Genomic DNA, 23,844 nt, shown 5'->3' with positions numbered 1-23,844 from the left:
TCAAATGAAATTGCCAAAATTATTATTATTTATTATTTTTTTAAATGTTAGCTATCTGCTTTTTTTTTCTTTCTAAATTAGTTTTATAATTTTCCTAAGTGTTAAAATTACTTAATACCTGGCATGCAGAATTTCATTCGTCTAATGAGAATCTCATTAAACGAAGTATCTCAGTAAAGAATAGAAATTATTTAATTTTTAACTTTAAGATTTGTTCTATAAACGGGTATCTCGTAATAAATTCATTATTCCCTCTAATTTTACTATTAGTTGCATGGGGCAAAAATACTGCATTGTTTCTGTCCGATGCAGAACCAAAGAACTGGGAAATTATATCGTTTTGGAATCATAAATATTTCGTATGCTAATGTTGTTTCTCTGCACAGAAAATAAAAGTCGCAGAAATCAAGTGCCACACACTTGCAAAAAGAGTAAATGCTTTTCTCAATAATAAATTTCATGTAAATTATGCAGTTTTCATATTTAATAATGATTATTACTATAATAATATTTATTCTTAATTATTTAAAAGTATAATTTACTAATTAAAATACTAAGTGTTGACTGAAAACAATAGTTGATTAAGACCAAAAATAGTGTTATTAGTAAACAACTGCTTAAAATTAATGATGAAGTGGTGTAATAGATAAATAGGTAATAAATATTTTTTCAGAAAGACTGATAAAAAAAGTCTTTATGTGAGTTATTCAGCATTTTCCCAAAATATGTTGAAAATAGTAAGAAGTAAGCTTCTTTGGAACGTTTGCTTAAAAAAAAATAAAAATAATAAAAAAAGGAGAGAAGAGAAGAGCTTTATTCCCCAAATTCAGGATTGGTCGAAATACAGAAATTTAAGATAGAATTTCTGAGATTTTCGTCTGTCGTCATTTGGGCTTTCACCTGTTTCCATACAGCCGGCACAAAGCCGAAACCTTGTATCAGCAAATATTTGCTTCCTTGGAATTATGTTTAAAAGAACTCTTTCAAACATTAGTAAAAATCCAGTTACTGGTTTTATATAATAATTATTTTATCTGCGTCTCTGAGATCTTTGAAACACTTTAGAAATCAACTTAACTTAAACCACCAAACATACGCTAAACCTTGATTTTCATCATTGAAAACCTAAATCGGATTCTTAAAGTAATTCCCCTATATACCGCACACCCTCATAACAATTACTGTATTGAACCTTACAATTATGCAGTTTTCATATTTAATAATGATTATTACCTTGACTTTCTTAACAATTGAATTACTTTTAACTTGGAAATTGAATTACTTTTAACTATTGAGAAGAATTTTCACATAGTAAAGTATTATTTAAATTCGAATTAGCCATGTCTGTGAGAGAGAATTCAAAACAAAATCTGAAAATATACATAAAATTAATATTCAAGCATGGAAATGAAAAGTTTTCTTCCTTCTCTAATTCGGAATATAAAAATTTCTCAGTTTGGAATATTTTTTTCCAGTTAGTATCATCATTATTTTTTATGAATCTTAAAAGGCTTTTAGTGTTCTAACCTGAGCTAAGAAATGTGCATTTCAAATTGACATTATTTTATTTCATACTGAATTCTCACCCCATCCCATTTTTTTTTATTTCTTAAAAAAAAAAAAAAAAAAAAAAAGAATAATTGACACTCAATTTACCGCAATTAGTAAATAATATCATGCATAAGCGTATTATCCAACATAGTAGTTGACTTCAAAGTTTTAATACATTCATTTTAACTTAAATTTAAAAATTTTACTTAAAGTTAACAAAAGTTAACTTAAGTTAGTTAATTAACGCCCTTAAAAGTTAACTTAGCGTTCCCTTCCAGCACGCCTTCGTGGTGTAACGGTAGCACACTCGGCGCGTATTCGAGAGGTTCAGATTCGAGTCCCGGCAAGGGCATTGCACATATTTCGCGTTTTCTGCATCAATAAATCTAATGAGTCTATAACTTTAAAGTTAATTTTAAATGGACATTACCTTATTTAACGTTGAACTCGTACAATATTTTGAGAAAATTTGACATTTGATTTTTCCTGGATATCATCCTTACCAAATAAAATGATGCATAAATAACATACATAACCGGTAATATTGGCATGAACGGTATATAATGATCCAACGTAGTTGGTAACTTAAACGAACTTTTAACACAGTTTAGTAGAATTAACCTAAAAAAGGCCACAATTAAATACTTGAGCCAAACCAAATATACAGTCAAAAGTCTTTAATCCGGAATGATCTATAATCCGTACATCAAAGCTACAAACTTTCTGCGCATGCGTAAACGCACAATGAGTTTACGCATGCGCATAATACCTTTACGTATACCCATAGTACCTTTACGCATGCGCGTTTAATGTATAACGGACGGTATAAGCTAAGCTAAAATTATCTAATTATCTATTTCAGTTAATGTTGCAGATTGCGTTGTTCTTTAATCTTCGAATTGGATCCGGCTTATTTTTTTTTGCAGACTGTTAGAACAATTTTATAAAAGTAAGCTTGAACTTTCGATTATGTCAGAAAGAATTTCCGATTCTGGAGCTGCCAAAGGATCTACAAAGCGAAAGCATGTTTCGATGTCCATCAAACAAAAAGTGGAATTGCTGCAAAAAAATGGATAAAGGCATATCCTTTGTTTCTCTAATCATTCTGAAATCTGTTTATCAATTTCACGCTACTTTGCGGGGGGGGAAACGTCGCGGCGCGCAATGAACTGGAAGTTGATCTGTCAGCACTATCCTTATCTTCAGGGCAGATGTTTTTATTTTATTCGGCTTATAATTCCTTACTAAATGTAGGATTTCATCTCGATGTACTCCGATATAATTTAAATCAATTTCATCGTCATTATAAATATCACGAATACTTATCAAATAGTTTTCTGGTAGCAATTTTCTTATTTCGACTATACATAATGTATGCTTTACGCATACGTGCGTTGAAAGAAATGTTTAATAAAGTAAACAAATAAATATTAAGCTTCTTAAACAATTTGACGTAAACTCTGATGGAACACACCAATAACTTTCACACTAAAAAAAAATGGTGACATAAAAACAAGAGAAGAAAGTTCTGTAAGATTCACCTTGTAAACGATTTGTATCTTGGTTTCCTTAGGAGCCAAAGACACCAGTGAAACAAACTTTCCTGGAATATCTAGTTCAAGCATGGCCTCAATAAGTAATTCCCTATTAATGCAATCATACACAATTCTGAAATCGATAAAATGATTGTGTGTTTCGATTCCAAATCTTCTGCACTTTTCGAAAATCTGCCTTAGGTAGGAATTCTGCTTAATAGTCGACCTCCTCTCTTAAAGCCGCATTAATAATCGTTGATCGCGTTATCAACATAAGGTAAAAGTCTGTTAAAATAAATAGTTGAAAGCATTTATTAGGATGTACACAGAAAACCAATGCCTCTATAATTATTTCAATCAAGCACATCGTCCTTTTTTGTGTATCAAATAAACGGTAATAAGTTTCCATTCCATTGGAAGTGTCTCATAATTCCAGATGACTTGAATTAACTCTTTGATTAGTAGAATACAGCTAGATTCCGCCGCTTTTAATAGATCTAAAGGAATATTGTCTGGCCTAGGAGATTTATTTATTTATTTATTTTTATTATTATTTCTTTGTGGCATGATTCACATTTTCCAGATAGGGCGGATCAACAGGTTATAGGTTTTTGCTTCCTATTTCACTATTCTCTGTATACAGATAGCGATTTAACAGCTCATCGAGGTGCTCCCTCCATGTCTATAGGATGTCCTTCTTATCACTTAAGATAGAACCATCTTTCCCCATGCAAAGCCTTGTTTTAGTTTTAAAACGTCTCCGCCCAGGATTGATTCATGAAAGAAAGCTTTGTTTTCTCCTTGTTCCATAAGATGTTCAACTCTTAGAAGATTTTCGTGAAAGTTCCTCTTTTTAGCACGGTGGATAGTTTATTTTTTAGCATTTATATCCGTCAATAGCTAACCTAGTAAAATTTCTTTGAAGCGTATTCTTATACGCCTTATTTTTAACGTCAGTGACAATCCTACATTCTTGAACAAACCAGTCATCACTCATTCTATTTTTTGCTCTTTCTAAGACGCTGTTGCCAGTTTCAATAATGGTCATTTTTAAAGGATTCCATTTCTCATCTATACACTCCAATTCCTCCCATTTCGTGCTTTTTAAGCTGAGTTTCCAATTCATTCTTGCATCTTTGCTTTATATCTTTCTCGTTTAACAGGAGACAGTTAAAGGCCCTCAATGTTAGGTCTGAATCTATTTTCCTTCCTTATCTTAAGATTTGCATCTCCCCGCACAGTCTTGATATCATGTTTTGGGCTGGCAGAATACAGTGTATGGACGTTTTCGTGAAAAGTATCCTTCTCCTCCTCATCCTTATCTTCAGCTGGTATTATTTAAACTATAATAAAGAATTTACATCTCAATCTATTCCTGCATTTCCTGCACAACCTGGGAGACTTGGCCTCTAAACCTATAATAATACGTAGAATCCTCTTATGAACAATATGACTTCCATGCCAAACACATGTTTTCCAGGATCACAGCTATAAAATACAGTGTAATTTCTGCCATTCTGAATTCCTTGTCGACTCCATCTCCCTTCTTGAAGCGTCATCAAGTCAATTTTACAATCATCCATTAATTCCGTTGAAACAGGAGGTCCCTTGCTTCTATAAAGCGAAGCAAATTCCAAGTTCAATTCTCAGGTCCCTAAAATCGCTTTCAAATCGCCTTCGCATAGACAGTCCAAAAAATTCTTCCTTTGATTTCGTGTAATAGTAGGATTTTTACGGGACGAGGTTTTTAGCCTCACGCTCCCCCAACATGGAGGACCAGTACCCTGAGGCAGGTACCCCCAGAGGTAGGGAACTCGGCTATACCCCAGGACACTGAGTAGCAATTTTATTTATCATTTATGACACGTATGTGCTACGTTGGGACTATTCTTTCCTACCCAGTCACCACAAATGTGAATTTTCTAAGTGTTTGGAAGATTCAGCTTGAATGGAATTAACCTTAGTGTTCTACTGTAACTGATCAAGTATCCCTGACACTGGTGTATTCGTATGTAGGTAACGGAGATTTTAACCCACCTCATATGGACTTCGAATCTTTTCTCAGTTATCCCGATCCCTGATTTGCAGTACCGTACATTTTGAATTAATTTCATATGAAACATAAACTTTATTTTAATAAAAATTACTAGCAGAATAAGTTTATTATTTTGTAAATTGTTTCTCCTTGACTCAAACATTACTTTTTATCTCACTCGAAACGAACTCTTAACCATATATAAGGCATTGTATGGTTAAGAATTCGTTTCTCCCTGCCATTGATGGCCAAGACTATATTTTAACTTATTTTTTTAGGTCTTTCTAAAATTTTTGAGATACTCGCAGACAATAAGTGACAGAAAAAAATTAGGCTTAGATTTGAAAATATGAAATTTTTAAGCCTATCAGATAATTTTTTATTGGACACTTGCAAGTAGTTTAGCGTAGAATAAATTTTAGGCAGAAGAAAAAATGGAGTTGACGTGAGAATATTATCGTGCTATAATTTTCTATGATTTTTTAAAGTGGGAATAAACCAAGAAGAATGTGTGCAACGTCTACAGTTAGCATTTGGAAATGAAGGTCTATTTCGTGCTACTGTATTCAGATGGTTTACAGAATTTCACAGAGGTCGTAACACTCTCTTCAGGATGAAAAACACACGGGAAGGCCGTTGCCAGCAGTAATCCCGGAAAATGTGTCTACTGTACGGAAGATATTAATCGAATAATAATCGCTGCACCTACCAAATGATACAGAAGGAACTTAATTGAATTCGCCACCATACGTAAAATTATTCACGAAGAATTGCATATAAAAGAATAATTTGCCGTTGTGTTCCCCAGAATTTAACTGAGCACCAAAAAAAAAAAAAAAAAAAAAAAAAGGAAAATGGCAGAATCAGTAAAGATACCCTTAAGTTACTAAAGATGGTGGCTACTTCATTATTTCTAAAATTTCAACTGGTGATGAAACTTAGTACATACCATTTTTTTTAACGTTCCAACATGTCAAAAAAGTAAAGCATGAGTCTTCGAGGATGACCCCATTCCCACACTGGTGAAAAGACAAGGTCCATGAAAAAAGTAATGTATGTCATTTTCTTCAGCTATATAGGACTGGTCAAAACAATCAAGCTGGAAGAACAGAAGACAGTCACAGCTAACTAGTACATTACTAAGTGTCTTCCAGAAATTCTTCAAGAAGTGAATGCTAGAGGATTCATGCTCTACCATCACAACGCATCTTCTCATTCAGCAAGATTGGCACTTGAGTTTTTTGAACAAAATCACATCAAAGTGCTAGAACATCCACCCTATTCACCCGATCTAGCTATGTGTGACTTTTGTCTGTCTTTTAATCTAAAACAAACGTAAACCCAGTTTTTGTCCCGAAGATGAGCCTTTAAATGCATTTTTTTCATCGATTCCAAGGAATGAAAGGCTTGAGGCGTTTATTCTTTGGAAAATTCGGCTAAAATATCATGGTTTTCCTCTATCTGTGCAATTTCAAGTCGATTTTTACGAATGCAGGAAAGTCGTTACAGCAATTTTAGTAAAAACTTAAAGATTGAATTGAATATGCCACTGCCAGTTTGGTAGGTTCTGATTTTAATTTAACAAAATGAAAACATTCACAACTTATTGCCGACAATCATTTATACACGTACTTAGCTATACTTTTTTGATTAATTTTCAAAACATTTGCTTTATCTGCGAAATTTTATTCGTAGTCCTATGCTTAATTATTACTTCGTAGTCCTATGCTTAATTTTCGCTTTTCCAGTGCATTTTGTATATGAAAAACGCTCAATATAGAAAATTATGCTTGCTTATACCTTGTATTGTGCTGATGGGTTGGGAGGCTATATTTTAACTTTGTATTGCATATCACGCGAATATTTAATATTGGTATATGTCAATGAATTTTATTATTTTTTCTGTGAATTTTAGTCTTATAATGTTTTTAAATACTTAAAAAAATGGAAATAAAAAACTTTTGTCAAAATTTTAAACCGTGGAAAGAAACGAAATGCAAAAATGAAATTTGTTTTTTCACAAAACAAAAAGCACGGAGTGAAAACTAATAAATTTAATTTAGTGAAAGAAATGAAAATGTGTTTACATGTTATGCAAGATGCTCGTGTTAAATTAAATATAATGATACGTTCCAAGAATTCTATGGATTTGGTGTTTAACTGAAATAATTCTTGCCCTTTGTGGATGCATAAAAGTATGAAGCTCTTGGGCACGCTGAAATAGACTTGCGCAGTCTACCAGACTAGTTCCGTGATTGTTGTTTTCGCTGCTAGACAAGGTCAATAAAGATTGGCTTTGCTGCTACGCGCGCGTCTCCCTTACGAAGAGGTGGCAAGTTCGAATCCCAGGTTTTAGAATTTAATGGAAACATTTATTGTTTATTTTAATAAACAATGGAAGCAATTAAATATGATTAAAAATAATGGCATATTACATAATTAAAAATAAAGGAAAATTAATTAAAACTACCGTTTCCCATAAAAATGAAACAAAATCGCGTTTACCACAAAATGGAACATTGAAAAAATATTCTCGCTGCACAAAAATAAATATTATCAAATATGACATACGTGTGTGTCACGTGTCAAGTCTGGCGACGTCACTTCCGGGTACCACGTGATCCAGGATTGTGGAGGCTGCACATCAAAGGCGAGACTCCATTGTTCTCTTGTTAAGTCACCTATCGTTCTATTATGTAATGATTTCCGAGGCCTTACTTCCTTTGGCCGTACGAAGACCTGCGCTTACTACTACCCTACACACCATTTCCTAGTGTTGAAATGGCTAAACTACCGATGGGGTCGCCCGTTCCCGATGAAAATTTAACCAAAAAATGTATGTTCTTTGGACATGTAATTTTTTTAAAGTATTAAAAAATGTTTGCCAGCATAAATTTAAGATCTTAAATGAATGCTTTTCAAATATATTGAAAAAAAAAAAAAAAAAAAACTTAGTAAAATTATTTCACTCAAAAATAAAAAATGATGTGAAGTGGTGCACAAGAATACGATTTAAAAATGTCTTATCTTGACTTTCTTTATGTCGTAGCTCTTTTTAAACAGCATTTCACTTTATAGCCAAGATCGTTCCTAGGCCATTGGCTGCCCGCGCACTTTCCTAAGATTGCCGCCTGCCCCCAAAAAATTGTTCAATGATTAATAAAATTTTTATTTCATAGTCACTAAGTACTTACATATGACAAATTGTATAAAAAGTACTTATATACGACAAGTACTTACAATGAATTTGATGAATTTAAAATATTTAAGGGAGAGTCCGGCCGCCCTGATTTTAGCCGCCCGCGTACTTTTACCCCCTGCACACATGCTAGGAACAGCCCTGCCTATAGTGTAAGTGTTGCGGAGTACCCATCGCAAAAAAATGACAGTAACAGTAACTTTCATGTAATTAGGCACTACTTTGCAAATACTTAGCAAAAGATTTAAATTTAACAATATGCGAAAACATTTATAATGTTTTATAAGTAACTTATAATTAAAAATTATATAAAATTAAATTGGGCCTTTATATCATTCTTCGAAATAACATTTTTAAATAATGTTGCGACAATCTTAAAGGTATCTTAAAGTCTGGTGATATCTTAATGATAATCTTAAAGTCTGGTGAAATGGTAAGTTCCATATTTTAAAGTTTCCTAAGCTTTATTCCATATTTTAAAGTTTTCCTTCCATATTTTAAAGTTTTCTTGAGTTTGCCTTTTCTTTATGAGAAAAGTATATGCATCTAATATTTTTTTCCGAGTATTTTCTAGGTGTTATAGCGTATATTTTAGTACTGTGCGTATCAAAGTAGTAGTTCAGTTTATAAGGTATTTCTCTCGCCTTCTTAGTATGCCTTCGTAGAGTGGTGTTCTGCACGCTGGGCGCGTATTCCAGAAGTCCGTGGTTCGATTTCCGGCGAAGGCGTAGCTCATTTTTTTATCTCTCTTCCTTAAAAAAAAATCCTAATGTCTCTACAGTGGCGCCCGAACTAAAAGGGTGATGGTTGATGATTCTCCACACCCAGGTTTTTGCGATTGGGTCCTCTAAAACCCCAGTCGCTCTTTAAAAAGGGGGAGTGTATAAGGTATTTCTTCCGCCTTCTTAGCATGCCTTCGTAGTGTAGTGGTCTGTACGCTGGGCGCATATACAGAGGTCCGCGGTTCGATTCCCAGCGAAGGCGTTGCTCATTTTTCATCTTTTCTGCTTACAAAAATACCTAATGTCTCTACAAGTTAGTCAAAAATTCACTCAGAAACCTTACTATCTCAAATTAGGAATGCCGAAGTCGTATGGGAGGCAGTCAGCAGCAGCGAACTAAAATAAATATAACAAAATAATATTGCATGCTTAAATAAAATTAAAAAAGATAGATAACAAATTAATGAAATTAATTAAAAAATTAATGAAGTTAAATTAACGATGAAGAGGTAAAATATAAATTAAAGTATCATAACAAATAAAAGGCATAATAAAAAAATGAAAATTGAGTAAAATAAGAGTAAATTTTAGAAAGTACTATTAAAATTAAATAATATTATAAAACAGTTGTAAGATGAGTAAATAATATTAACAGTACATGGTACCAGTGATAAAAGAAAAGTAAATATTTTAAACAATATTTTTCTAAGCTAGAAAAAAAAAAAAAAAAAAAATCTCATTTTTATTTTTGCTTCTAATCTATTTATTTTTGCTAAAGAAAAAAAAAAAAAAATAAAATTTGCTAAAGAAAAAAATAAAATCTCATTTTTATTTTTGCTTCTAATCTATTTATTTTTGCTAAAGAAAAAAATAAAATCGCATTTTTATTTTTGCTTCTAATCTATTTAAGGTTATCTTAACCAGATAAAGGCAGCCCAAGTCTGCTTGACCGTATGGGTGCAGTTATAAAAATTTTCATTTCTGAAAGGATAGTATTTTGACTCGAGGATTTGCTTCCTCAGCTGTTCAAGTTTCACAGAGTATTTTACTTGTACTCTGAAAAGGAAGACATTCATTCAGTATCTCATATTGTCGCGCTCGAAACAAATCACTCAACGCTGGTAATTCGATCCAGTTCAAATGGCAGATGGGCTGGCTGCCTGGGGGTCTTAGTAATTTCCCGCATGTGTAACGTGAATATGAGCCAGTTTTTCTTTGCCGTATCTGAATAGTCCAGTTAAATACAATTAGAAACTGTTGAAATACATAACTGTTGAAATAATAGCAGAATTTTCTCTCAGTGTCGCAGTTTGTTTTAGGAAAGCAGTAGAGTTCGTCATGCGAGAATTTAGAAGAACCGGAGTTGGATTCTGGGAAGGGTGGCTCTCTGCTTAAATTTCGTCTCTGGGCCTCAATTAGTAAGGTTTTCTAATTTAAGTACACGCATTTAATTTTCGTTATTTAAATCATTTTTCCCTTTACAATTGTAAGTTTTTAAAAAATATAAACGTAGCTCCACTAATTAATGTCGCATTGTTCAGGTTATTAGCCAGATTTATAAAGGAAATAGCTTCGTGAGAAAATAAAGAAGGGGAAGGGAACTGAAAATTTTCAGAAATTAAGTCCAAAGAGACTTTTTTTTACCATTTTGTGTGTTATCTTTATTCATTAAATATCACGTTCTTCGCACTTAAAACATAAAATTCTGTTCAAAAACAATATCGCAAAATAATTTTAAATTGAGCATATCTTTAGAATTTCCGATATACAATCTCAGGCGTTGGAGATAAAAATATTTTTTCTGTACAACGTTGCCATGCCTCGCTTTGAAATCCTTGAGCTTGTTAATCAAAAATTCGTTAAGTTTTACAAAATATGAAATCGATCATAAAACAAATTCCTAATTTCAAATTTGGGCTTCCAGATGCTCATATTCGCAATAGGATTACGTCATTCAAAATTGGATGGCTCTAGGTACCGTTGTTTTATCCCAATGCGAGAAACATACATACATTTATGCAGATTCTTCATTATTTAATTTCTTCAAATATAATATAATACAGGGCGGCCCTTTAAGGGCCGTTCCCACTGGGGTTTATCTAAGCTAACGAACACAACTAACGTAGTCGACCCATCTCCAAAACCACTTTTTTTCCATAGAGCAGCAAGTTGAAAGATCTGAACTGCAGGCACAGCGGAGCTAGTTGACACATGGAACCGACTCCGTTAGCTCAGATAAACCCCAGTGGGAACGGCACTTAAGGGATAGTCCCTAAGCCCATTTGGACTAAAAAAAAAAAAGAAAATTTAGATTGGCATCAATTTTAAATAAAACTCTCAATTTCAAGAACAGTTAATATAGTCCTCCTATAATAGGAACAAGTAAGCAAAAAAATAATATTAATAATAATAATAATAATAAATAAATAAATTCTTCTTAAATTGGCTGTTTTTTTGCCTTCCTGAAAAAATAAGGGTTAAACAGAATTTTATTTAAAATCTACAACATATTGACCCAGCAGCGGCCGAGCGGTGAAGTAGCTGAACACTGGTAGTTCGGTTTGAGATTCGAGTCGGGCGAACAGACTGGCTGCCATGGACGTCTTCGTTGTTTTCCTCATTTGTAACGTGTTAATATGAGCCGTTTCCCTCAGAAAATCCTCCATAAAGGCATCCCTACCGTATAGTGTCTTAGGGCGGATCGCGTAAATAATAATAATACAAAATACCCTTTCCCCAAATTTTGTATTTTACACTAGCATTTTTTCCTTCCATAAAAAAAATAATAATAAAAAAAAAAAGTTTTTTGTAGACCAGAAATCAGTTAATTTTTTTGTTGTTGTATCCAAATTAAAAACAATTTTTTTTTTTTTTTTTTTTTTTTTTTAAATCTTAATACAGCAAAAATGAAAACAAAATTATTTGTTCATTTTACAGCTTACAAGATAAAAATTTATTTCCTTGTTTAAGTTTCGTTGGCATAGTTGTGTGTTTATGCGAATAAGAAATAATTTCGTATTTTTAATTTATTAGTGTTTTGTATTTTGCTTAACAGAAATATAGTTAAAAAAATTCACCTTTTTTCTTAACTGCATGATGTTTGTTGAAAAAATATTAGTTACGGCAGATTTAAAAAATATGGCAAATATGTTAGAATTTAGAGGATCACCAAGCAGCAACAAATTACGGATGGCGTAATTTTTAGAATTTAAGAGAGGAACTGAGCAGCAGAATTGAAAGGCGGCAACATTTTTAGAATTTAGGGAAGTACCGGGCAACGGAATTTAGCTGCCAATGATTGCACCGGACGTAGCGATGACCATGCCCTCCAACACCTATTCAAGGGCCGAAAGGGAGATCCTGGCCAATAACAATACAACGCCAATTAACGCATTGTTTTTGGCCAGGTAGGACTCCCTAGCCAGCAAGGGTTTAAAAAAGTAACATACAGGAATCTCAATTACTTCGGAGAAAAATCGCACTTACGACACATCTGCTTCTTCTTGTCATTATTTCTCCACTCCTAGACTTTACCCAAGGGAAAACATTTTTTATTATTTTATTTATTTATTTTTGGCTGGTGGTCCTGAGGTTCAAATATTGGACGTCCAGATTTCGGACATTCTACTGTGTTTGTTTTTACAGGGGAAAAAGGAATCTAATTACCTATTTTTTTTTTTTTTTTTTTTTTTTTTTTTTTTTTTCATTATATACTTATGAGTACGGTCCCAGTTATTCCAGATATTTTAAAGTTCAGTTGTACCATCGTTACTGTTTTGGGGCTATACTATTTAAGCCTTCCCTAAACTTGCGATTTTAGTTTTTTGGATTTGCTTTCAGTTGATTAATATTATAGGCATTTATGAAAGAAATATTTACAGTTAATTGCTGTTCTAAATTAAGGTCCACTTCGTAACTCTTCAAAGAGGTTAAATTCAAAGAGCAATTAATGGAAACTAATTATTTCAACTTTTTCTTACTGTGGTCGTTCAATGTCTCATCTCAAATGGTCTCAGAAATGCATACGTAATAAAAATTTGGGATTATTTGTTTCGTTTACATGCCAACATGAAATCTCCGATTAAAAACAATTCTTCAGTGGATCGCATCAATGAAAACATTGAGCACCACTGATATACGGCGTCAAAAATTTCATTCACCCCACAATAAAATAACCATTGTTCTTCAAGTAATTTAGCGGATGAGCGTTAAATAATAAAAACGTGATTTTCATTCGTTCCTCCCCCCCCCCCCCGCTATAGACAATATTCCGACAACTGTCTTCTTTCATGATGATTTGCAATTGCTGATCAAATTATATAAATATTCAAATTAATAACCAATTCTGAATCTTTACAACGAACAAAAATATATTAATTAAAATTACCCTCAATAAAACAAACTGCCGAATGGAAGAGAAATTTCATTTTGTGTTTCTTTTTGTAATTTTCATTTCAGTTGTTCATTTCGGCTGTCACCGGTGAGCGGCCGCTTAGTCGTTAGGTTCGATTCCTAACGGTGGAAGAGCCTCGGAGCGCAGTGTGCAACACAAATGCTCCATTATTTGAATACCATGAAGTATTTTCTCATTGAAAGATATATGCAAAATTATGAGCTTTAAGCAAATCATCTTCTGCTATGCCGCGAGGAATTACTTCTGTCCGTATACAGATGATAACAACTATAGCAATATTATTTTATGGAAACCACCAAATGCAAATAATTCCACGCCCTCCAATTCATCTTTTGCAGTAGCATCATAACTTTCGTAACTTTTAAGGCGTATTTCACAAAGGCTCTTTATTTTTTAATTCATTAAACGCTATTTATAATTTGTCGCTTTCCCCCTCATATACTTTGTCAGAATAATTTTATATCTGAGTTTAGAAGTTTAATTTCAGATTATTTTCCTCGTGGTTTTGCGATCAAGTTACTAAATAAATTATTTTCGCGAGTATACAGAACAGGTTTAAAATACGGAGGTTCACGTCAGAGTCGAATAAAAGATAACGAGCGAGGAAAAAATAAAAAACTCAACTACTTATATTAACATGCAGCTCGGGTACTATATCCTGCCTTAAACAACTACATCACACAATGACGAAAATACCATTTTCTTTCAAGCAGAAAAGAATGTTAAAATAATGGGAATATACTTAAGTTAGACTGACGAATTTTTAACTTGTAAAAATGACTAAGAAATGCAAAAGAAAGGGTTGAGATATACATGATATTTGATGGAATATGACTAGCATTTCCATCAATTAAAATTTCTGGTTGTAGATACTAGAATTTTAAATACTTAAAATACACGGTATTGCCTGCGGGTCAAAATTTACTAGTAATATGACCTTGGACTAGATGGCGCTGCTGCGAATATGTTTAAAGATGGCAGCTTCCTTTATTGTGTGGAGTAAATTATGGGTTGACATATTCTGAATCAGAACGGCTGTGTGTAATGATTATGGCAAGTACCTCAACCCGGTGGAAAGCAATTAGAAGGCCTGAAACTGTGGCCCCGGTGAGAGCATGGACAGTGAAAGCTATGATGAAAGTCACATTTGTTCAGGTAAATAATTTTAATTTTAAAAAATGAAATGTAATCAAGTTCAGTTTGTTAGAATTGAATATCCCGTGTACGTATCGTTGAAGAGTTACTCTGCGTCGCCGACATTTTGAATATCGGCATATGCAATTATCATATTTGAACAAAGCAACATAACTATTATTTAATGGAAAAATGTGTATAAGAAAAAATTATTAAACTAGGCGTGGCTGTATTTTTCATTTTGGGATTACTTATTTCTCATTTCAGACCATCTGCAACATTACCTTCTTTAAATTTTTAATGTGTTTAAATAATGAGGCATACTTAATATTGTTTATTCAGTCATATAAGCTGAGTAGATATGGTTTCGGAGTTCATTCTTTGTTTTTTCAAGTACGTAAAATTAAAATACAGTATCATAGGAAGGTCGTAGAGTACGAAAGTTACGATATGGATTTTTAAATTTTGTGCATAATTAGATCATTACCCTTTTGCATGATTGAAGTGATTTTGTTATGAAAGGGATCTTTAACTGGGCGTTTGTAGATTTTTCTTGCGATTTTATAAGGGATCATTTCAATTATCTTACAAAAATAAAGAGGATTTTATTAATTATTAACTTAATTTTTTTTAACCATGTAAATGGAGGAATAACTCGCTCGGATTAAAATCTGATTTACGAAGAAACCATTTTTAGGGTGGTGGCTAAACAGCCAAAATGATGATGTTATTTTAAAATTTTAGTTTACTATCGATAATATTACCTTGCATTTCGATGTTAATATATTTGATTATAACGCTGCCTATTTACATCTGCTTAGGTTCTTAAAATATTTTCCACATGCATATCGTAATAAAATTTATTTTGTTTATGCATGAAAGTAATAATTATTGTATAATAATAACTGTTTTATTTTTTATTGGATAAATATTTTTGTAATAGCTGTTCCATTTTCTTTTGAATAAACATATTTTAATACTGTATTATGTAAATTAGCAATGGACTGAATTATTTAAATATTTTAAAATTCGCTTGTATTACCAAGTTTGCATGTGTATTTGTAATAAATATGCATCTTGAAAAATTATTAATTAGATCTTTTAAATTCGGAAAATTTGTATGCAGATTTTTGTGTTATTGTATGTCTGTTATTTGAGACAATTGTGTTAAATTGAAAATATTTAGATTCTGCCAAAAATTAAAGCTATAATTTTTTTGATGATATTGTGTTATAATTATGTCAGAATTTGTACTAATTATTTTGATATCATTGTAAAATTTGTTTTTACTGCTAAGCATATGTGCATAATTACGTTGAGTGCATATCTGAAAAAAATATTGGTGTTATTTAGCTCTTACAAATTTAGGAAATACATGTGGAGATATTTGTGTTATTGCATATCTCTTTATGTGAGACAAATCAAATTGTGTTAAATTTAAAATGGTTATTTTAAAAATTTATTAATTTATTTTTACACTTATCCCATTATTTGTTCTCTTAATGCTTAATTGAGTAGTGAGGGATTATCAAATTTATGATGTAATGGTGATTGATAAAGTATTCAAAACTTTGATGCATTAGTTCTTTAAAACATTCATATTTATTGTGTTATTTAAGATAATTCGTAATTTAAATATGAATTATTTCACAGTAAACTCTTTTGTTTAACTTTAAAAGGTTTTGCAACTAATGGTTTATTTGTGAATATAGCAGGGCAGGGAGAAATCGAACAGTTAATAAAATCAAAAGGTATGTCAAAATTGAGGTATTTATTTAACATTGGAAAATGATGAAGATAGTTTATTAGTTTACTACTTAACTTGCAAGTTCACGTTATCTAAAAGTGCATGTTTGGATAGATTTTATGTACTCTTTGGTTCAGTGCAGTTCCTGAAAATGAAAGATAATGATTTTTAACTCGGGTTAATTAATTAAAAAATGACATAGTGTATGTGACTGATTCGAGAAATTTAGCAAAATCAGTTTGTTGCTGTAAGATGATCAATTAAACTTAATCAAAACTAATACTGTTGGTGTTTATTGCAAAACTTTTTTTATACAAACAAGACTTGGGGAGATAAGAATGCTGTCAGTTTCCAAACATTTCAAAATTGCAAAACGAGATGAAAATTTCCTTGCCATCGAACATGGGGTTGCAAATCATATTTAGTGGGTATAAATAGCAAAAGTAGATATCAAGATGACAATTAACTTGACAAAGAGGTGGCCAAACAAATATGAGGATTTGAAGCACTGCAGTCAAGAAGAAGCAGTGAAAATTTCCGGCGTGTATGGGAGAAATAAAAGCAGCAGTCGAGAAGAAACCTTCTTGTATGCAAATTTTCTGCAAGTATTCCAATGCTTCCAAATAACGAGACGTAATGCAGGGCAGGGATGCAGTATGCACACGGCTGAAACTGAAAATTGAATATTGCAATGGTTTGCTATTTCCCCATGGACCAGTACATGATCGGTTGCACTTGGACTGGATATTCAGGACAAAATGGTGTTGAAGCTTCTGCATATAAAAAACATGCAACCCTTTCACTTGCAGAAGGTCCAACTTTTAAATAATGCCGATTATCCCCTTCGAATAGAGCTTGTATGCTGTATGCTGGATGCTTGATGCCACACAGAATGACTTTTACAGATTCCCGCCTTTATTTTATTCTCAGATGAAACCTGCTTTACAAAAGAAGGCATGAAAAACATGCATAATGTGCATATGTTGTTGTCCAAAAATCCCCACTGCATGCGGTGTGCAAGACCATGTTCTATAGCAGTTTTTCATCCTTTTGATACATAATATCACTCATCTGAATTTGTCAATCGAATTCGTGAACATCCTGTATAATAGAAACAAACGTGCTTTTGTCATGTATAAACAGAAATATTTTTTTATACACTTGGGACTCGAGTATTAGAATGAATACTTTTATGTAACTTGGGATTCCAGTATTGAGCCTGAATGTGATCTGTGCTGCTTTAACTCTTTTTTTTTTTTTTCCCCCCGCATCTGTATTGTTTATACAGTTCACAGTATTATATGTTCTGTGGATGCATTATATTTATTTGTGGCATATTAATGATAAACATTTGATATACTGCCTTTCTTGGAATCTATCTGTTTGAACAATGTACTATTTAGCAGCATTTATATATCATTTCAAACATAAGGTTGTGAGTTCAGTGCCCACATAGGCTTGACCATTTGTTGTTTGTCCTTCCCAATCTGAGTGTAATATTGCTCTACCCCCTGTAGTGCACCCTGGCAAATTATTCTCAAGCAAATGTCTGTCATTCATTTCTTGATGGTTTCCTTGTTCAGAAATTTAAAACAAATTTAAAGTACCCAGAAATATAGTCACACTCTTCAAATGGTCCTAATTAAAATGCTTAAATTAATGATTTTTTTTTTTTTTTTTGGTATTATCTCGTCAATCAGTCATGTAGTGCGATTTGTACTTTTCCATTTCGCCGGCTCAAATCTTGCCAAGCAGACTTTGTTGGTGACAACATACAGTATACACATAAAAAATGTTAACAAACGTTAGTTCTAAGAATTTTTTATTTTGAAGGCATAAACATTTTAATATGGTTTAAAATTTTGTAAAAAGACAGTAATTTAAAAACTTTCTATGCTTTCATGGCTCAACATCCTGTTTCGACGATTCGTATCACATGACCCCAAGTTATCTCATATCACGTAAACTACGCGACAAAAATCTAACTCTCTCAGTAATTCTCTACATTAATTTTAAGTTAAATCTTTATTTGGAATACAAGTTTAAATGCAATAATTATTTCAATTCGTACGAATAGCTTAGTCAGAAGTTATGTAAAACCGCAGTGCTTTACTTCGCTAGTGCATTCTCATTAGAATGGATGAACTTAACCCTTGATTTTGCCTTTTCTTTATTTTCGCCTTCGGGTGAGCAGTGTGATTGCATTCTAATTGATTTAATTACCGCAAATGGTCTTAGGGCATAAAATTTAACTATCTTGTAAAAATTCTATGTAATTGTATGCCAGTATTGAAAGAAACGATCAATTTGATAAGAAATGGCTGCGACTTGTTTTGAAAATAAGGCGTAAAAGGTTACCAGCAAAGATATTGTGTTTGGTATCGGCTATACCATTGTTGGTGACTTTATTGTTTGCGCCTTCAAAACGCAAAAGTACCGTGAGATTTAGAGCCAATTATGGATGACTATGTGCTTTAGAATTCCTCAGTAATGATTAATGACTGTTGCTAAAATTTCCACCAATGATCGTCGGAAGAATACATAAGTACCACTTCTTTCCCTGCAGAAAGGGGAAAAGTTCTCCCTAAAACTGCCTAATTTCTAATACACAAATTAATAATTTTTCGCCGAAGAGAAATAATACAGCCCTAGAATGGCTGCATGCAAAATTTACATATTTCTGGTTTGAACATTCTAGGGTGATATTAATTTTATGAAAGTTATGGAGGGAGGAACTTTCTTTAATATTACTCACATTACAATCATTTCTGCACATACGATTCTTAACAATGTGGTTTACATAGCCCACTCACCCTTGCTCTTTTTATTACATACCTCTTGAAAAGGTCGTGGTATATTAGCTGTTTTCCCGTTGGTGGGTTTTCGATAAATTCAGAAGAATCTGATTCCGTTATATGTTATTGGAAACAGTTTTCAACAGCAGCTCCGCAAACAAGCTAGAAATGGGTACTTGTGCCATAAACAACTGGAAAATGAGAACGTGGATTATAGACTAATGAACAGGTATGTGATTGAATTATGATGAAGCATAGACAACAATATAAAAACAAGTTATAAGAGTGTGCGCATGTCCCCTTTTAACAACTTCTGCTAATTCGACCTCTCGTTTCACCCCTTGTGCATAGTTCTGAGATTTTTATGCAGTTTGAGAAACTTGGATGTGGTGAGGCTGTGTCTTCACTTTTTGTTCAAAATCTTTTTCTCGTGTGTCTTGATGTGAGGTGAAACTTTTATAAATATATAAGTTAGATAAAAGAATCAGAATATTTCAATTAAAAAATTTTGATTACAATTACCCATACTTCAGCTGGCTTACTCTGTATATCTTAACATGTTCCAGGCATGGAAAGGAGTACTCATCCTTTGAATTTAGTGACCTAGTTAGGCCTGCATTCTTTTCACTGAGTAGTATTAATATTTCTAAATGTTTTATTTCCCTTAGCTTACATTTTTTTTAATGTGTATTGGTAATTTCTATTTTATCCATACATGCCTCTGATTTTTCATAATCTTTTTTTAATTTAGGAAAAGAAGTCATCAAAGCAGCTTATTTTCATTAAAAGATTGGTTTACTTATATAAAAAGAATAAAAGTATAAACTGATGCATACCTGTATACATAATACAATGGGTAGAATGAAATGGTTGCCGAACCGGAATAGTGGTTAGTGACGCTGACTGCCGTACTGAAGGGCCTGCATTTGAATCCTGGAGAAGGCATGGATGTTTGTAAATGTAAAGTGCAGCATGGAAGCACTCTAAATATGCAGCAAGCCGGAAGTCCTCTTGAGTGGTAGGGGAAGAGGGGTGGGAGACCCGTCTTCAAATTTTCAGATCAATATTGACATCAAAACTGGACAAAGTCATACTGTCACCCGTATGGTGCCCAAAGCTCTTGTCAATGACAGGCTGAATCTTGACTCCTTGCCACGATGAATTTTGTGGGCTTGCTCTGATTCCAGAGACCTGATCGGGTGGGATAAGTCCCAACAACAACAGATTCAAATGGTTAGCATCAGTTGGAGAAAACTGCTTTCTGCAGTGTTTCTGGATTGGTGAATTGATTTTTAAATTTAAATTTTAATCTTTGTTTAAGTGATTATACTTTTTTAAGCTGCAGACTGATTGTTTATAGAATTATAGCAAATTATTGCAGAATATATATATATATATTGAATAGATTTAATTTAACATGCAGTTTGATCATGTGTATCATATTTACTTTCTGAAATAAAGCAAAATAAAAATTGTTCCTGTTTTAAAAATCAGTTCAATAAAAGTGTATCATGCTTCAATGGAAACAATTATTTAAGTTATTACTTGTTATTTAATCTTATTGAATCATAATTATTTATTTGGCAAAAGTAATTAGATAAATACATTATGTGAAATCTGTTTTTATTTTGTGTTTCTTAATAGATTAATTTTTTAATGCATTAAAAATTTGCAATTACAGTAAAATAAAGCTGCAGTAGGAAGCAATGTAAATCATTTTGAAAAGATAGTCAAATAGTGAGAGACTTGCAAATGTAAAAGAAATATACTTTCAAAATTGGATCTTCAATTCCACGTTTAACATTAAGTTAAATGCTCATTTGGTATGCTTTCTCAATTTTGTAGTCTGTGAGATATGTTATAATTTTTATTTGCTCCTGTACTTTCAGATGTTAGATCACTAAGTCTGTACGTCCGATACATTCTCATGATCTAACATTTACTAGAGTGCTGCTGATAATATACAAGTATTTTAATCATCACAAATAGCAGAAATTAAATTTTCTCTGTTAAAATTGCTGGAAATGTACACCATTTGAAATATATACAAAATTTGATTGAAGAATACAACTGAAAATTATATACAAAACTTTTAAGTATGAGATACAGGAACTTATACTTGAATTCTTTCCTTATTTTGAAATTTTTCTTATAACCTGCATCAAGTAAGTAATATCGGTTATAGTTTTTTCCCAATCATGCTTTGATTTGAAAATGTTTTCAAATCAAAAAATAGTTTTGTGAGTGTTAATTATGTTTATATTATTGTTTAAAATGGATTCAAAATGTGTGTTTCTCTATTAAAAATCCTATATATTTTTTTCAGATTTCAGTTGGTGTGATGGATATTAAAAACAGACTTAATGCCTAACAGAGTGGGTAACATCTCTACAAAAATGTCAGAGGCTTTGTTCACCATCGAACAAATTGAGTTACTGAGGAGATTACGGAACAGTGGAATAACAAAGGAACAAATAACTATAGCGTTTGACCAAATGGACCGCCTTGATGCAGAGCTCGGAAGACCATCGACTTCCTCTATCCGCCCCAATATACCTCATTATAATCCAAATGTCTGCTCATCTTTACAAACCATAGACAGAATTGAACGAGATCAGGACTCTAACCCTGCTTCTGTCCATGGCCCAATTCCAAATGGAGTGTCAAAGACTGATGTACCTCCTCCACTCCAGCCTTTTTATAAGCAAGGAGAGCTACAGTCTTATTCCCGCCCCCACAGTAGCAGTAACTCTTCTACAGATGGGGTTACAGATGGAGGCAGCAGTACCCAAAATGGGGATGCTTCGCCTTCAGCCGTTGCCAACTCATCAGTCGCCTCGCCTACCTCCCGACTGTCAAGCGAATTGACAATAATACCTCTTTCCTCATCGGCATCATCAGTTCCTGTATCCTACTCCTCGGCCGATGGAATTACAGTACAAAGCCACATTTACAACAACCGTTCGGCCGAAGGAGCTTTAAACTGCGTCCCCATTCAATGCTTAGTCAATCCCCTCGATCTTTTGCAAGATGAGTGCTATGAACTGGACGAGCTTAAGAAGTATGTGATTCGAATTTTTATATTCTGTAATCTCTAATAGTGGATGATTACATTGCTTAAAGAAGGGGGAAAATGTGTTTTAAGTATTTTAATTATAAATATTATATTTTAAATGCTCTTGGGCCATTTTACCTGGAGCAGATTCACAAATCTCTATATGTATTTTTCCAAAAATGCTAGGAACAAACAACTTTGCAGGCACTAATATATATGTATTATTTGTTAGATAATTTTGTTACTGCCTGAAGATTAAAAATGGAAGAATTAGGAATGTTAAATGTCTTTCTGAATCTGTTGTGAATTATTATTCAGAGAATTATTATTTATCAGAGGGGACTGGATCCAAAAATGTATGTATGTATTCATGTAAACGCAAATGTATGTGCTTATACATATACACATAAATGCACATAACATATATACATACACTCGCACATTTTTGAATCTGGTCCTGATATGTGTGTAGTGTTGTTGAATTTACAGTAGTAAACTGAGGTTTCATATGAAACAGCTCAAGAAATAAGTGTTTATGATAGGAAACATTTTTCTAATTTCGCTGTATTTTACAGTCGAACCTCAATTATCTGACGTGGGATTGTAACTATGTTGTATAATCAAAAACTCAATTAATGGAGACAAAATTTCAAATTGTACCAATTTTTCTTCCAGCAAATCATTAACCATTCTAAAATTGTTTATTTTAAATTATAAAAGTAAGTGCACAAGTACTACTATTACTAAATAAAATTTATTTCCTTCAGTTACTTAAATAATGCTACGAAATTTTATTTCATGACCAAAAATAGTTCCGAAAAAACTGAATAAACATACTCTATCAAAATTTATGCAAATTGCAGAACATACTCAAATTTCTCAATGTATTTTTATGAAACATTATTATTTCAAGTCTGTTGTTTTGTGGCAGTTTTATAACTAACTTTAACCAGCCACTGCACTATCATGTCATTTTTTATCCTTCTCAAGAAATCCACTGGAAAAGCATCAGGATATTGCTTTTAAAGTTGAAAAGTTGTATTCAATATTTCATTGGTGAAAAATGGTGGAGTGTTAAAATCACTAAATACTGGTATTTCAACCAGGATTTAAATCCTGGAAACAGACTGATTGCATGGTAATTTTTTTTTTTTTTCCTGAGCGTGTAGTGTGAATATGAGCCAGTTTCCTTTAAAAGGTCATCTTCAAAGCATTATATCTCTTGGACAGATAGATAGCTGCAGTTTTCTCTTAGGCAGATAGCTACTGTGTGCTCTTCCTGAATCAGAATAATCCAAAACCAAGGCTTCATCTTGGCTAATTCTCAAATTTTCTCAGCTTTGCTCTCATTACTACAAGTTTTACTACAAATAATTTGTTTTTCATTCAAAAGGCTCACTACATGGCTCATTTTATTGTTTCAACGTTTATCCATTCCGAAGCATTTTTGCCATTGATGTCTCCGCATCTCTGGTACTGTTCTGTTATCAGAGGGGACTGGATCCAAAAATGTATGTATGTATTCATGTAAACGCAAATGTATGTGCTTATACATATACACATAAATGCACATAACATATATACATACACTCGCACATTTTTGAATCTGGTCCTGATAACAGAGGTGTACCCAGATTTCACGAACAACCATTATCGT

General features: G+C 32.6%; 1 protein-coding gene across 3 annotated transcripts in view; it reads left to right on the top strand.

The window, feature by feature from the left end:
- Nucleotides 1–14,435: 14,435 nt before the first annotated feature.
- LOC118205910 (homeobox-containing protein 1-like) overlaps nt 14,436–23,844 on the top strand; it is a 61,057-nt gene continuing 51,648 nt past the window's right edge. For 2 of the 3 annotated variants that reach the window (XM_085808347.1, XM_085808343.1), the window contains exons 1-2: nt 14,438–14,611; nt 21,459–22,193. In XM_085808347.1, coding sequence (XP_085664473.1) covers nt 21,496–22,193 — 698 coding nt within the window. In that variant the 5' untranslated portion in view covers nt 14,438–14,611; nt 21,459–21,495. Of the gene's footprint in view, nt 14,612–19,883; nt 20,366–21,458; nt 22,194–23,844 lie in introns of all 3 variants that reach the window. The other variant, XM_085808346.1, reaches the window with a different exon arrangement.

This window comes from Stegodyphus dumicola, chromosome 1 (assembly GCF_044657685.1).
Source record: "Stegodyphus dumicola isolate Sdum_Otavi_A_Nest chromosome 1, ASM4465768v1".
In the NCBI taxonomy this organism is placed as follows: Eukaryota; Metazoa; Arthropoda; class Arachnida; order Araneae; family Eresidae; genus Stegodyphus; species Stegodyphus dumicola.
This window is presented reverse-complemented; position numbering and strand designations above follow the sequence as displayed.